The 16,565-nt window shown below is 41.4% G+C and overlaps 1 protein-coding gene across 1 annotated transcript in view; it reads right to left on the reverse strand.

Moving 5' to 3' along the window:
- CFAP54 (cilia and flagella associated protein 54) overlaps positions 1–16,565 on the reverse strand; it is a 111,876-nt gene that overhangs the window by 20,749 nt on the left and 74,562 nt on the right. Inside the window, exons 45-52 of the mRNA XM_068142887.1 lie at positions 15,328–15,394; positions 12,281–12,463; positions 9,175–9,261; positions 7,832–7,954; positions 6,358–6,411; positions 4,751–4,967; positions 4,231–4,325; positions 2,716–2,885 (exon numbers count right to left, since the gene is read on the reverse strand). Coding sequence (XP_067998988.1) covers positions 2,716–2,885; positions 4,231–4,325; positions 4,751–4,967; positions 6,358–6,411; positions 7,832–7,954; positions 9,175–9,261; positions 12,281–12,463; positions 15,328–15,394 — 996 coding nt within the window. The remainder of the gene's footprint in view (positions 1–2,715; positions 2,886–4,230; positions 4,326–4,750; positions 4,968–6,357; positions 6,412–7,831; positions 7,955–9,174; positions 9,262–12,280; positions 12,464–15,327; positions 15,395–16,565) is intronic.

Genomic DNA, 16,565 nt, shown 5'->3' on the forward strand with positions numbered 1-16,565 from the left:
AAAATATTGTCTGAGATGCTATGGCTAACATTTCTCAGGGAAGCTGGAGCACCCAAGAGTATACAGAAGCTTTTAAGAAATATTAACCTACCTTCCTGAGCACCATCACCTCCAGTTAACTGCTGTTGTCAACACTTAGCAGTTGTGAAAATGAGGCCATTTTCACCTTGATGCTTACATATAAATTTCACAAGCTCAAAGATACATAAATCACAGAATCATAGAATGGTGTGGGTGGGAAGGGACCACAAAGATCATCTAGTTCCAAGCTCCCTGCCCACCTTCCACTAAAGCAGGTTCACAGTATCACAGTACATTAGAGGTTGGAAGGGACCTCAAGAGATCTTTGGGTCCAACCCCCCTGCCAAAGCAGGATCACTTAGGGCAGTCCACACAGGAATGAATCCAGGTGCGTTTTGAAAGTCTGCAAAGGGGACTGCACAACCCCTCTGGGGAGCCTGTTCCAGTGCTCTGTGACCCTCACTGTGAAGAAGTTTCTCCTCGTGTTGAGGTGAAATCTTCTACATTCAAGCTTGTACCTCTTGTTACTTGTCTTATTACTGTGCATCACTGAAAAGAGCTTGGCACCCTCCACTTGACACCCACCCCTCAGGTATTTATACACGCTGATGAGATCCCCTCTCAGTCTTCTCTCCTCAAGACTAAACAGGTTGCTCAAGGCTTCATCCAACTGGGCCTTGAACACCTCCAGGGAGGAGGCAGCCACAACCTCCCTAGGCAGCCTGTTCCAGCATCTCACCACCCTTACTGTAAAGAATGTCTTCCTAATCTCCAGTCTAAATGTACTGGCTTAAACAGGAATGTATTCACATAAGCACAACTCTGACTAATGGGAAAGTTCACATCCTTAGGAGGAACACCACGCAAGTACTCTCCTGGAGAGCAGTGGAATTAGTCCTATATAGAAACTTCTTCTGAGGGGTCATTTCTCTTTTTGCAAGACACAAGCTGTGAGGTGGAAGCTTGCCTTGATGAAATTTTTGTGACCCTCTTCTGCTGTCGAGAAGAGTGATGGGTCTATATATTCCCCCTGACAAAATACACACCCTTTTATCAGCTGAATCGGGAAGTGACAAGATGATCAAAATAGGAAAGTACATCTGACTATAACAATTTCACCACTAAGTCATTTTGCCAAAGGAAAAAAAAAAAAATGATGAATTTCTGTAATATCATGCAAAGTTTGATTTCTAGTCTGGCAGGCAGGAAACATTCAGCTTGTCTGCAGGAATGTTTCATTTGTATCTGAGGCAGATATATCAGCAGTTTCCATGGATGGCAGTGCAATAAAATTGTAAAACAGGCTAAAAAACCCCAAGCCCTTGCTTTGTTTGTTGGTGGGTTCTTGGTTTGTGGTTTCTTTCCCCCCTGCCACCTGACCACTATCAATATATGACTATCAAAAACTATTCAAAAATCCTAGAGACCCAAAACAAAGGATCCATAAAATGCTTGACATCCATTGGAGCCTAAAAAAGTTTCTCCAACCTGAGACAAGTTGTAAAGCAAGAGATAAACTCCAGCTTAGAATATAACTGCATGTCTAAAAGAAGGGTACTGGGAATGGCTTGCACACTGGAACCAGCTTAGGAAAATGAGAACATTTGGGTCAAAGCTCTACTGCTACAGGTTGTATCAAGCCTAGTGTCACGCTAAACCAGGTTTATGCACAGGGTATTTCATAAGTCTGAGCCCTGCCCCTTAATTACAAACATGGTAGTTGCCAAAAATCCACTGGCACTCAAAAGCACAGTGAGGTCACTGTCCAGTGACTTGTTGGTTTAGACACTGGAATCATTTCCCAAAGGTGCAGAGGTGGATTCCTCTGCACTGGACAGTTCTAAGACTCAGCTTGACAGGGTGCTGGGCCAGCTCATTGCAACTTTACTGTTACCTGGAAAGCTTGGATCAGATGATCCTTGAGAACCCTTCCAAGTTTGGCATTCTGTGATTCTCTTTGACTAATTTACCATAAATTGATGTAGTTCAAAAGGCACTGAAATGGATTAATATCTCATGATGGTAAATGCCCCAAAACACCTAGAAAGCTTGGATCAGGTGATCCTTGAGGTCTCTTCCAACCTGGCATTCTGTGATTCTCTTTGACTAATTTATGGTAAATTGATCTAGCTCAAAAGACACTGAAATGGATTCATGTTTCATTATGGCAAATGTCAAAAAACAGCCTGCAAGTTCTTACTTCAGACCTTCACTAATGACTTTACCAGTGAATGATTACAGCCCTAATAGCTGCACATTTGGGAAACTTTGGTCTTTTAAAAGAACATAAACAAAGCCCAGGTGGAAAACTATGCTGCAGTACTCTTAATGTTTTCAGCTCAGCAGTCTATGCAATGCTGTGAAGCTCCTGTCCTTGCTAATTTTAGTTTGTTCTTTCTGTACCACAGCAGCTAAAAAAGGAATTGTCTAATTTAAAGGAGGTTTGTTTATTCACCTAAGACAGATGGGAGGAGAAAGCTGGTTTACATTTATTCTTTATTAATTGGGTTAAAAGGGGGGGGGAAAAACCCAAACACTGACACTAACTTATCTGTTGGCCTGCTAAATCCCCTACCACTTCAACAGTGAGACTGTTGCATAAAGGATTCAAAGGGGAAAAAGTGCTGGAGTCTTCTTTTTTTATCTTGTGTAGTCAAGGCTGTGCAACCTCAGGGTGCCCATAGTATTACTTACCTGGAAGCTGCTTGATGTCTTTGCTGACAAATAGCAGCAAGCTGAAGTTTGGCCTCAATGAGAGCCTCTAAATCTTCAGCAGAACACTGAGATGTCTCCCCATTGTATTTGTTCTTTAAGTTCTGCACCAGACAGCTAAGAATTTCTTCAGCTTCTGTCAATAAAATCCCCTAGAGAAGAAGAGAGCATTGTATGGTTTCACAAAAGGCCACCCTTTATAATCTTTGACAACAGCTGGGTGCCTGGGGACTCAAGGAAAGCAAATGTCACTCCTATTATCAATAAGGGCAAGAAGGAGGACTCAGGGAATTACAGGTGGGTCAGTCTCCCTTCAGACCTTGGCGAGGTGATGGAGCAGCTGGCCATGGGACAAGAAAGTAATCAGGAGTAGTCAGTGTGGCTTCACCAAGGGGAATATCTGCTTGACCAACCTGATAACCTTCTGGGATGAAATTATTAGCTTGGTAGATGAGGAGAGACCAGTGGCTATTACTTACCTGGACTTCAGTAAGGCTTTCATCATGGTCTCCCACAAGATCCTCATGGAGAAGCTAATGACGTATGGGCTAGATGAGCAGACAGTGAAGTGGTTTGAGAACTGGCTCAATAGCCAGCCCTAGAGGGTGGTGATCAGTGGCATGAAGTGTAGCTGGTTGCCAGTAACTAGTGGTGTACCCCAGGGGTCAATATTGGGTCCAACTCTGTTCAATATCTTGATTCATGCTTTGGATGATGGGGCAGAGCGTACCCTCAGCAAGTTCACAGAGGACACAAGACTGAGAGGAGGTGACACCGGTGAGGCCATGCCTGGAGTCCTGTGCCCAGTTATGGGCTCCCCAGTGCAAGTGAGAAATGGACATACTGGAGGGAGTCCAATGAAGGGCAACAAAGGAAGATACCTGCGAAGGAAGTATGTGCCAGCCCTCAATTTTGGTCTTTTTGTGATGTGACATTGCCAAGCATGAAGTGTACAACTAAAACAAAACTAAACCCAAAACCAAATACTACACAACAACAGCAACAAAAAAACAAATTAAAAAAAAAAAAAACAAAACACCTCTTCAAAGAAGGTATTTAAAGGTGTGGCATGCTTTCTCCAAGATAAGGTATCATGAAAAATCTGAGACATTATACATAATGGTAGAAAACAGTTTTCCATATGTAGAGAACGTTGCCCCATCAAAGAGCCTCTGACACATTCTACAGGCACCCCTCACTGAAGGGAGAAGATTTTAGCCTTGAACTCTCATTCAGGTTTCACCCTTGCTGCTGAAGCAGTCATACTGAGGTCTGCTTGTGACAGTATTTCCCATGGAGACCCTTTGAAGAACTGCACCAAGCCACCAAGACTTGGTGCATGGTTAGCAGGACTCCAGGCAGATTAGACACAGAAATTTCTGGCCCTTTTATTCGTGCCACGCTCCCATGTGCTTTCTGTTGGACTGAATGCATTAGCAATGTTTTTGGAACAAACTGCTGTATCTTAAGTCTTTTTTCCATAAAAATCAAAATTACCTTCAGCATGGCCATATTTAATTCAACCTTGCAGTCAACAAGCTGCACCATTGGGCCTCTTTGCTCCCGCTGTCCTGAATTCTTGTCAGCACCACCTGTCAAATGCATTTCAGGTGAAATTTCAGAGCTTAACACTTGGATTCTATGATCCTAAAGGTCTTTTCCACCCTCAACCATTCAGATTCTATGATAACAAATACAGAACCAAAGCATTCTCAGCAATTTGAAGACTATGCTCCTTTTTTTTCCCCTCCCTGTATTTATAATTGGGATTTGCAATCTCAAAGAAGTGAGGAAGACAGCTGCAATAAAATTAGAGATATTAAGCTAAGAAAACCTTGGGAAAAACTTAATGCTTATTATTTCAGTAATGAGATCTTGCCAGCAACATTCAATATGCATATTGTTTATACTATGACTTGTTTCTGACCTGGCATGTCAATGCACATGCACTTAAAATTAAGCTATCCTCAGAAAAAGTTGCAGAATAGAGGCACTTTTCCACTACCCTGATAATTACCTTTGACTTTTCTTGCTGTAATTCTGCTTGGCTCCTTCAAGCTGCTGTGATCAACAGAATAGAAGTGCTTTTCCACTTTCACAGGTGCTTCATGTATTGTGGCAGAAAGGCAAATGATTAGATGCATTTTGGCTAAGGCAAATTTATTGATCATTTGCTGGCTGCACAGGGGCACCATTGGTAAAGGCAGACTCCAATTAAACACATTTTCCAGTACCTACAAGAAAGTTAAGGATCAGGACTATTTGAAATGACAAATGTTGCATTTTTCTTTTCAAGGCATATTCTGCTTCCACTAATAATAATGCTTATCAGCAATTAACATGAATAATACTGGTAATATGCTCTTAGTAATTATGGATGAGCTGCTCTTCCCCAAACTTAATTCATCCCTTAGTGGAACTTGCTACAGCCTCACTCATCAATATTCAAGGCTCATTTACAAAGTCCTAGCTTTGTATTACTCTGGGTGAGTTCTAGTTTTCTGCAGTGTCCATAGCACTGCTTGAGCTAAGGTGCTCACAATAACATGTGAGTGAATCTGTAGCTCTGAAATGTCAACTTAAAGGAAGAGCTGTTTGTAAAATTCACCCTAACTACAAAGATCAAGCAAGGGAGGGAAAATAATTCTTGTATCAGACCACTCTAGCAAATTTCATAGAATCTTTTGTTATTCATTATAGCATCCTTGTTTTACCTTGAGTCTAATATTCTCACTTTAGATTCATAAATTTGGAAGTTAAAAGTCTACACAGCTTTGCATAACCATAAGGAGACCAAGAAGAGTTCCATGTAGACTGTGAAGTGTTCAAATGAAAAGCTTAAGATAAAGGATGACTTCAAAATAAGTGGGAAACCAGTGAGATCAAAAGCTGTCAAGACAGACAACTCATTTCTCTCTTCTAATATTGACTAGCAGGAGACACACACAAGATTACTGCAGACAAAAGAGAGAAAAGTTGAAGGGGAAAGTGTTTCCTTTATCAATTTGTTCTTATGGTACAGTTTCTTTTCCACCCCTACTGGCTCTAATGGATCTGTGACAAGGCAAATGAAAGAAAACTATTCATATTGAAAACAAACCCAAAACCAAACCAGAAGTTTTTAATGAAAATGCTTTTAATTAAAATGAGGAATGGTTGTTCATGGCTTGGTTTACAGATTCACCTTTGTTGGTTTTTATTCCCTAGAAATGGATTTCAACCCCAACCAGGACAAATCCAGGAAGAGGGCTCTAGGTGACAGAAATGATAAGGCTGGATGAGTTGTGTTTCCAGTATTTTAGCAGGAGAAACAACAGACCTCAGATCTCATGATAAAAGCTGTCTAGTCCTACTAGTGTGCTTTGCACAGACAAGTCACAGATTTGTAGATGTTAGGTCTCCCATCTGAAAAATTGTGATAATGATGCTTGTCCCTCCCTGGAGAAGCCAGCCATCAAATTCAAAATTCATGAAATGGTCAAGTGTTGAGGAGAATGCTTCCTGTTTGCTGGCTTCTGCCAAGAATAATTGTCTTTTCTGAGCCACATCTTCTCTAACTGATGCCAGAGGAATAAATATTTCAGTCAAGCATGAAATTTTTATCTCTCTTGGAATTTTTTTTACCTGTAGATTTGTAGCAGTCAGGAGAGATTTTGAGGAGTCAAATTTCTGGAAGGCCTGTAAAATGGAGAAGCCAGAAAAATAAGTGTTATGATATAAATGCCTTAGTAGAGCAGTGGGCAAGTGTAATGCATTTCCAACTATGTTTGGGGGGGATCTGAAAACATCAGCAACTTTTTGGCTTTACATTTCTGAACCATAACCTGAGACCCAAAATTATGCCTACACCTCCCATGCCATTCACCAGGATTGCCTCAACTTGAAGCAAGGGAAGAAAAAGGCATAAAGCAACAAAAATCCATTTCCAGGTTTCAGGAGCTCTCTATATACCATCCAGCAATTGCCTTTAAGTTCTTTACCTTTCTGAATCCCAAATCTCACATCAGACTCAACACATGCCTCCTCTGCTCTTCAGCAGAATGAAAAGAAAGCAGGAGCTACTAGTTAAAATTAACTTGAGGGCTCTTAAAGCAACTGTTTCTTTGTTTGTATGTGCTCCTGCTCCCTGAACCCTAACCCTAATTCTAGACCTTAGTCCAAAACTCTTTACCTTTTCACCAGGACTTAAATCAGTCTACTGAGGAGAAGGGAAAGGCAGAGAGGTAAAGATCATTGCCAGCCTTCATACATGGTAGCCCTGCCCACAGCTATCACTTGGGTTCTGTGTAGTTTTTATTAACTCTGTGCTCCAGATGTAGCCCTCTATCAGCTCTGTCATTCCCTTAAACATGGATCCTTCTTATTCTGAGAGCTGTGCAGCAAGCACTTGGCTTCTACATTTGTCCCACCATAACCAGACACCAGTGCTGAACCTCCTCTGGTGTTCCCCTGTGAAACCAGTTAGAAAAAGACAATCACCCAGACTTGATTCTAACCCTGTGAGCTCTTAAAACATTATACAAATCAAGGAAAGATGTATTTTATTCTGACTAGCATCAATAAGGAGTAAATGCATTCTGCTGTAGCCATGAACAACCCCAGCCTGACCCCAGGCCCTCAGGGACACCCAATACTCTGGGCTAGGGGCTGCTCTGGCTGTCCCTCAGCTACATTCCTCCTGGCTGAGGCAGTGGGAGTTTTGCCATTAAGAGGGCAAAGAACTCCATCCATGGTTTTGATGTCTGCACATGAAATCACAGATTTTGGCAACAGCAATTTACATTACTCACTGTAAAAACAAAACAAAACAGAACACCCAATTTTGTTCCTGCTGTTCAGTGAGAGAAATTAATGTCACTCCATGACCACTAGTTGAGGCTGTCTCTGCTTACTGCAGAGGGGGTTAGACTAGATGACCTTTGGAGGTCTCTTCCAACCCAGACCATCCTATGATTCTATGACTATTTGACCTGCCTATTGAAAGACAATTCAGAGGCATTTTAAGAATGGGTAATAACTTGCAGATGTGGAGCATGTGCAGTTGCATGAAGAGAGTGGAGTGTTGGAGTTTGATGTTATATAGTTCACTGCTGTTTACCTTTGTTACTTCAGTTTTTCTGTATCCTGCAGGGATTTTCCATGGAATTCTCTCTCCACAGTTAAGCAAAGACAGTTCATGAAAGGCCTCTGTAAAAAAGCCTATATCTGTAAGCACTTTCATCTGTGGGGGGAAGAAAAAAAATAACAGAGCCTTTGATTTCAATAATTTCCAATTATACTCCTTTTTTCTTTCCTCCTCCAAATTTATTCAAAGGGAATTTTCAAGTAGATTTGGCTACTGGAACAATAAATTCATGGAGAATGTTCTTCAGTGGAAAGAATTCTTTTGCAGTTTGTAGTAAAAAAAAAAAGTGAAATCTCAGAGAAGAGTCTTTCACTTACAAAAACCCAAGCCATCCTCTTCAAACACTTGCTCCTAACAAAGGACAAGACCTGAATTTGTTTGGTTAGACCTTTGAGGGTCAGTTCAAGATCAGACCCTTATCAAAATCCATTTCATAACTTTTACTCATCTTAGTCTTGTAGTACTCAGCTGCTCTCCCCAAATCGTATCAGCATTTCCTAAGAATATACAAACCCAGCAATTAGTCAACTCTTACTATGAGTTAGATTCCTTTTCTTTCTTATTAATAGGAAAGGATTTAAAAACAAAACAAAGGCCCAAACAGACAAAAGTCTGTTGCCAAAAGTTTGACAGCTGGGTTCCACTATGATACAGAGAACCAGAGGACACAGCCTCAAGCTGTGCCAGGGAAAGCTTAGGCTGGAGGTGAGGAGAAAGTTCTTCACTGAGAGAGTTGTTAGCCATTGGAATGTGCTGCCCAGGGAGGTGGTGGAGTTCCCATCCCTGGAGGTGCTCAAGAGGGGGTTGGATGTGGCACTTGGTGCCATGGTTTAGTCATGAGGTCTGTGGTGACAGGTTGGACTTGATGATCTTTGAGGTCTTTTCCAACCTTGGTGATTCTGTGAAATCCAGAAGTGAGCAATGCAAATTTTTAAATAATAATACCAAAAATACCAAGTGAAAAGTTTGGATCTGAGAGGGAAACATCTCCTGATTGTATCTTTAAGGAGACTGTTTGTTAAATGGAGAGTAGAAAGAAATGATGGAAGTACTTAACTGTCTCTGTAGGACATTAACCATAATACTGTACAAATGATTCTACCTCCCACTAAAACTGGGAATATCAATAATAACTGCATTTAGCAAGCAGCTCTGCTTTACAATCTGTTGTGCTAAGAAACACTAGGCAACAGCTGAACTTTAAAGCATTACTTTTTACAGCAGTGATAGATGGAGAAGTATCAAATTCACTAGGAAGAAGAAGTTTCTTTGAAATACAAATGTGCTGTGATTAAAAAGAAACTTTGTTTGATTACCTTGAAGATTCTTCCTTCAATACACCTAGCTGGGTCCTTGCAAATCTCAGAAACAATGTAGTGGTATAACGTGCACAGTGGTAGAATCTGTAGACAGAGATTAGTTACAAGTGACATAAAGAGAGCAATTATAGAAATGTACTTTGCAATTCGATATCCCAAATATAGAGATAGTAAGGGAAGATTGCTCTACACTCTGTGAAGGATGACTGTGTTCCAAAGTTCCTCAGCTGGCAAAAACTAAACCCTTACACACTAAAGGGTGCAGATAGTAGGTCAGAGAGGTTCTCCTTGCTCTCTGGTCTGCCCCAGTGAGGCTGCATCTGGAATACTGCACAGAGCCACAAAGATGCTGAAGGGAGTGGAACACCTCCCTGCTGGGGAAAGGCTGAAGGAGCTGGGGCTCTGGCTTGGAGAAGAGGAGCCTGGGAGGTGAGCTCATTCATGGCCATAAAGATGTGCAGGGCAGTGTCAGGAGAGGGGAGCCAGGCTCTGCTCAGCAATGCCTAACGATAAGATGAGGAGCAGTGGGTGTAAGCTGGAGCAGAGGAGGTTCCATATGGACATAAGGAAAAACTGTGAGGGTGCTGGAGTACTGGAGCAGGTTAACCCAGAGAGGTTATAGAATCTCCTTCACTGGAAACATACAAAACCCATCTGGACATGTTCCTGTGTGACCTGCCCTAGGTGATCCTGCTCTGGCAGAGGAGTTGGACTGGATGATCTTTCAAGGTCTCTTCCAACCCCTAACACTCTGTGATTCTGTCTTCTGAAATGTTACTCACAATCCAGAAAGTTAAATTTCCCAAATTATTCTCTGTGTTCAAGGTGAGGTCTTTATATTATAATATTAGTGAGCAAACCTCCTGGCAAGATGTTGATATAAGGGATTTCTAACACCCTCTGCATTTGGATGCCACTACAAGAAACAGAATTCTGTGAGCTCAATTTAAGAAGGACATTGAAATACTTGAACATGTCCAAAGAAGGGCAACAAAGCTGGGGAGAGGTCTGGAGCACAGCCATGTGAGGAGAGGCTGAAGGAGCTAGGGGTGTTCAGCCTGGAGAAGGGGAGGCTCAGGAGAGACCTTCTTGCTCTCTACAACTACCTGAAGGGAGGTTGTAGCCAGGTGGGGGTTGGTCTCTTCTCCCAGGCAAGCAGCACCAGAACAAGAGGACACAGTCTCAAGCTGCACCAGGGGAAGTTTAGGCTGGAGGTGAGGAGAAAGTTCTTCCAAGAAGAGTAATTGGCCATTGGAATGTGCTGCTCAGGGAGGTGGTGGAGGCACCATCCCTGGAGGTGTTCAAAAAGGGATTGGATGTGGCACTTGGAGCCATGGTTCAGTTGTCAGGAGGTGTTAGGTATTAGGTAATAGGACCTGATGATCTCTGACATCTTTTCCATCCTGGATGATTCTATGATTCTTAATAAAATCAACATGAAGAAGGCTATGTGAAATGATGCCAACTGTAAACCAAACTGGATGCTGATCAGTCTTATTAACAAATGTATCTGCAGTCATCTTAAATGGAAAGGTTTTGTAGGGACAACTAAGAAAAAAAAATGTAAAAAACACTTTAAAACTGAGTTCTGGCAAAAGAGACAAACATTGCCTTGATTATTATGTAGTATTTCAGGAGAAGGAGATTCTTTGCTAACAGATGTATTTGTTTCCTGAAAATGAAAGAACTTCCAAAATTTAATTACTGCTCAGCTTCTGCATTTTCCTTCACTTTCAAATGTCCCTGGGCTTGGAAAACGCTAACAGCATTGTTCCTGTTTTGTCAGATGCACTTCTAGTTTTCATAAAGAAGTTTAATACTCCTGAATTTGGGTTTCAAAGGCTTCAGGCAAATGTTTTAATTGTGCCCATACAGCTTCCAACTGGCATTTGAAGTAGTTCAACAAAATTAGTCTTTGAAGTCTTATTTTTAATAAAACTTCAATCTTGATGTATTTTAAGTGTTAAATCAACTGAGTGCCCCCCCATTCAAAACATTCCCACACATTAAGCATTCAGTGGAAATGAAGCTCTCATCCTGCTGAAACTGCAATTGCTTTGACCACAATCTGTGACCTGGATCTATATTCTCCCAGTACAAGTGCAGAAAGAATAAAAAATGTGAGGCCAGCAGTCAAACTAAATGTCCCTGCCTCCAGCTAACTAACTATCTGCTCCTTGATCTCACTTGATCTCCCATAGTGAGGCCAGTTAGAGAAAGCTTAATAGCAAAATGGACTCCAGTAAGGCAGGATGGGAAGAAGCAACAATAGGAGGTAAGAGAGGCACTTAGCCTGAAGTTTCATAAGAAATCAATCCAGCAAATGGCTTGTTGACAATAAAGAGAGTAACATCTTTCTGCCTCCTCCTCTCTAACTCCTCTTCCATCTCTACCCCCTAACCTTTCCTTATTCCCCTGCCACCAGTGATCCCTTCCCCTCCCTTGCACTGGCTCTGTCACTTGTAGGACCTTTCCATAAGTGCATTCATCTCATCAAACCAGAGTTGATTTATAGAGGTATTAAGTAATTGCCTGACATGAAATCTGTTAAAGCACCCAGGACCAAACAGGAACAGAGGTAGAATTCCACCTTTTCCAGTACCAGTAAGCAATTCAATCCATTTATTCCAATGTACAGCACTGCAGCTTTGAAAGAAATTGGATTAAAGTGGAAGTGGAAATAAGGAAATAAGCACAGGACCAACATAAGGGAGAAGCTGTAAAAACACTACACAGAGAGGACTGAGAAAACATGAGAAAGGCAGAAGGGACTTCTATTCACTGAATGTGAAAGTAAAATTGTGGAAAGCACTCTGGACAGACTACATTTATTAAATCAATCCTCAGTACAGTGTATTTCAGGCAGGAAATTTCCTCCAAAATACCTAAGCTAAGTGACTCTTGTATTGTTACCTTCCTGAGTAAACAAGTAGCCTGGGTGCTCCAAAAATTGCAGGCAGCAAGTTAGACATTGCCTCCATCTTAGTGCCACCTGCAGCCATGCAGGTATAGAAGTACACCCTCACCAAAATAAGTAAATAAATAACTGAAATGAACATTTGATGCTTTAAATTTTGTTCCCAGGGTATAAACAAATACTTACTATGAAGTTCTGCTTTGCACAATGTAGCTCAAACATAAGGAAATCCAGGCTTGCAAGTACAGTGGAGATGTCAGCTCTGTAGCGATCAGAGAACAAATCAATCCCAGGAACAAGCATCCTTGTTTCATACTGTGCAAAGTCACAGTCAGATGTTGGATGTGGAAGAGAAGCTCCAAACAGGCTCTGAAAACAATAGTAATGAAGCACTTATGAAAAGATGGATAGGTATTAGTGAAACACTGTAACACTCCAACCCTTGAGACTCATAAAGGAGTTCATAAATGGAACTCAATGACTTCAGTGTCCAGCTGATTCCAGGGAAAACCATGAAAAATCTTGGAAGAAAAAAATGTTTTGTGTGTGAGCTTGATGGAGGAATAAACCCCACAGACATACCAGCTGCAAATAATCTACAGAAAGAACAGGTAAAAGAGAAAAACCAACTTAGGTGTAGAAAAATAATGATGAAAAATTCCTTAGCAAGTACTCTCCCAAGTAAGGAGAAAATGTTCCTAAAGACGGCATGGTGCTTCTCTGAGATTCCAAGTCAAAGAATCCCAAACAAATCTCTGGAAGCACTAGGGGAAAGGTAACAAATCACTATGGGCTGTCATGAAGACTTCTCAGAACAAGCTTCTGCTCAGCAGACAGAAAGAACTTATTCAAACACCATCAAGGAAAATGCAGGGGGGAAATTCTGTTGAGATGACTCTGGAGGTGTACTCAAACATTTCTTTGCCAGTGTGAGGATGTTTCATGGAAAATATCTTCCATCAGGAGGAAAATCCTCACAAGCTAAAAAAGCTAATCTGATTTTACTTAGCCTTCAGTCCTTGTCCTGCTATCACTTCAATAATTTCTGGGAGAGTTGCTGACTTTAAGGCCACCGAAAAGATAATTCCCTCCTATTTCCACCTTTAACTAGGTCAGATAGTGCAGCTTAAATCATCTGAGTTAAAACTCACCTTAACTTTAAGGAAGTAGCTTAAATGTTCCCTCTTTAAAAAGAGAGGAGTGCTAACTGTCTCTGGCATTAGGTATTAGAATCACAGAATTGTCAGGGTTGGAAGGGACCTCAAGGATCATTTAGTTCCAACCTCCCTGCCATGGGCAGGGACACCTCACACTACAGCAGGTTGCTCAGAGCCACATTCAGCCTGGCCTTAAAAACTCCCAGGGATGAGGCTTCCACCACCTCCCTGGGCAACCTCTGCCAGTGTCTCACCACCCTCATGGTGAAGAACTTCTTCCTGACATCCAATGTCAACCTACCTATTTCTAGTTTTATTCCTTCCCATTTGTGTTTATCTCATTGTAATTAGCAATGATATGCTGGAAATATCCATCTGCATACTCAAATCTGAGATATTAATAAGCCTGAAGCTTATACCAGAGGTGGAGTTGAAACAGTATTATGAAAGCTTTCCAAATCAAGGAACAAATTATGAGCTTGAACTCCACAAGGTACACTGACAGTAATTGATTATATTTTTCCAGACACTCACCCTGCAAGCTGCTCCTATCCCAATTAATATCAGACCCACTTCAGTCAAGTCACAATTATTTATAACACTATACAACTGGAACAAATGCTTAGTACTATTTCTGTCAAAAGGAGGAAATAGAAGTGTTCAGCTTTGCACCACCAGCAATTACAGGGCTAGAAGCTAGTCACAATGCTCCTTTACCACTGTTTCTTCAACTTGTTCTCCCTTTGCCCAACTTAGTGAGGTTTTAAACATAGCTTAGCACAGGTCACAGTTACAACCATGGGTGCCACAAGATTTTAGGAAGTGGCATCATTGGTTTGTATTGGAAGAAGTCAGGTAACTCCCTGAAGCAGGTGCTGCTCTGGAGCATCTTTTAAGGAACAATCTCTTAAGGATTTTAAGGGCAGGCTGGATGTGGCTCTTAGCAACCTCATCTAGTGTGAGGTGTCCCTGCCCATGGCAGGGGGCTGGAACTGGATGATTGCCGAGATCCCTTCCAACCCCTAACACTCTGTGATTCTATGATCCCAGTGGGTTATAACAGACAGAACATTTGCAGATCTTTTTCCTGTGTCACTTCTGTTACTGATATCTTCAAAATTCCTTTTCAAAGTAAACTGAAAGGATGAGTGCCTAGAGGATGGAGCCAGGCTCTTCTCAGTGACACCAAGTGACAGGACAAGGGGCAATGGGTGGAAGTTGAGGCATAGGAATTTCCAGGGAAACATACGGAAAACCTTTTTCACTGTGAGGGTGATGGAAGACTGCATCAGGCTGTCCAGGATTGTGGAGTCTCCCTCTCAAGAGATATTCAAAACCAGCCTGGATGCATATCAGTGTGATCTGCTCTAGGTGGTCCTGCTCTGGCAGGGGGGGTGGACTGGATGATCTTTCAAGGTCCCTTCCAACCCTTAACATTCTGTGATTCTTTTTCCCACTATAATTAGCTTCTGAAAGTTTGCAAACAATTTTCTTGACCTTATTTTCTTTGCAAATGAAACACTTGTGGTGCCATCCTCGATTTTTCCAGCAAATACCTTACGGAGTTGAGATTTTTAGTACTAGAAACCCACAGCTTTCAATTCTAAAAAAGGGAAAGATTCAAAACAATCTCTTTTTTTTCTTGAAAAGTTTTGTTCTCCTGGTTGAAAATTTATGACAATCTGTACGGACTCCTTGCAGATCTGACAGCACTCTGCTGTCGTCGCTGTCATCCATCTCTTCCTGAGCAGAACACTTCAAGAGAAGTAAAGTATCTTTGACTGCCAAATATTTTAGCCATCTTCACTTTTCAGTACTTCATTATTTCTCTGAGGCTCTAGCCTCTCATTGAAGTGATAATTTTTAGGCTAGAATACAGGGATAATGTTTAAAAAAAAACACCAGAGAATAAAACCATCTAATCTAATGTGCATAAATTGCCAACTACCTCTGATCTGCAGTGTTCCTTCACAACCAAAATAAAAGTGGAAATATTGTAATACAGGGTTATTGAGATTCAAGTTTTTAGAAGCAGTTTGTCAACTTCATTAATTCTAACTGAAACTACATTCTTACCTTAAAAAGCATGGCAGAAAAATAGCAGTGTTTGGTTCTTAGTCTCATCTCTGCTGTTGTTATATGCCTAAAGCACAACAAATAAGAAGAAATATGAATGTGCCCATCCATAAATTATTCAGACTCTTATATAGTAATAATAATAATAATACAGTCTAGATGTTTTCCATGTTGGAAAACAGCTTCCTGTTCTGTAGATAAGTGCTCAGCCACAACAGGCAGAGAAAGAAGCCTTTGACTGCAGGAGGGTTGGGATAAATGACCTTTAAAAGTCCCTTCCAACCCAAACTGTTCTATGATTCCATGACCAAAACCATACCTAGGTAGAGGGTGTTGTCTAGATACTGTTTAAAGTTTAAGGAGAGAAACATGCAACCTTAGGGCAAAATTAATCTCATACAAAACTGGAAAGATAAAGCAGGTCAAGCAACTAAGACCTTCAAGTCTATTTCTTACCATCAAGGAAGCCTAAAATAACAGGTAGGTGTCTAGCTAGATTAAATTAATCCCAGCCAGCACTTCATCAGGGCTTCAAACCATCCTGGTAGCAGGGTAGTCCTCTTATCTACAATATTAGAACTCTTTTATACAATATTATAACCTTTTAATCTCAATTTTACAGCCTGAAACTAAGATGCTCTGCAGAGGGCAACTCAAGGGAAAGGTGTTTAACAGACCAAGCAAGGTCTAAATAGAAAAGCTCTGCCTGGGGGGGAAGCCAGAAGGAGAGCTCCCTCCAGACCCCTGGAAGGCTTTGGAATGGCCATATTAGCAGTAAAAGGAGATCACACAGTGCAGCAAAAGTGTGCCACAAAGACCTGCAGAAGCAGGTGGGGATTTGGTCTTGCCTAATTGGACCTGAGACTGCACCACGGCTCAGAATTAGCAGAGATGCCATTTAGAATCAACTTCAACTCACTCCTTTCCCTCTTGGGTGCAAAATCTGAACGTGCCAATTGCATTTGATCCTACAATACCCATGCTGATACTTTCAAAACTGCCTGGGCTTACAGATATTTTACAGTGAGGTTAATATGGCCTGCTCCTCAGGTAAGACAGTTTACTCAGATTAAGCACTGCCCTTTCCTGGGTATAATCACAGAACCCTAGAAATGCCAGGTTAGAAGGCACCCCAAGGACCATCTGGTCCAATTTTTCTAGGTGATAGTGTAGTTGAACTGAGCTGGCCCAGCACCCTGTCAAGCTGAGTCTTAAAACTGTCCAGTGTAGAGGAATCC

This window comes from Melanerpes formicivorus, unplaced genomic scaffold, assembly GCF_026170545.1.
Source record: "Melanerpes formicivorus ecotype bairdi unplaced genomic scaffold, bMelFor1.0.p_v2 SCAF_8, whole genome shotgun sequence".
NCBI classification, from domain to species: domain Eukaryota; kingdom Metazoa; phylum Chordata; class Aves; order Piciformes; family Picidae; genus Melanerpes; species Melanerpes formicivorus.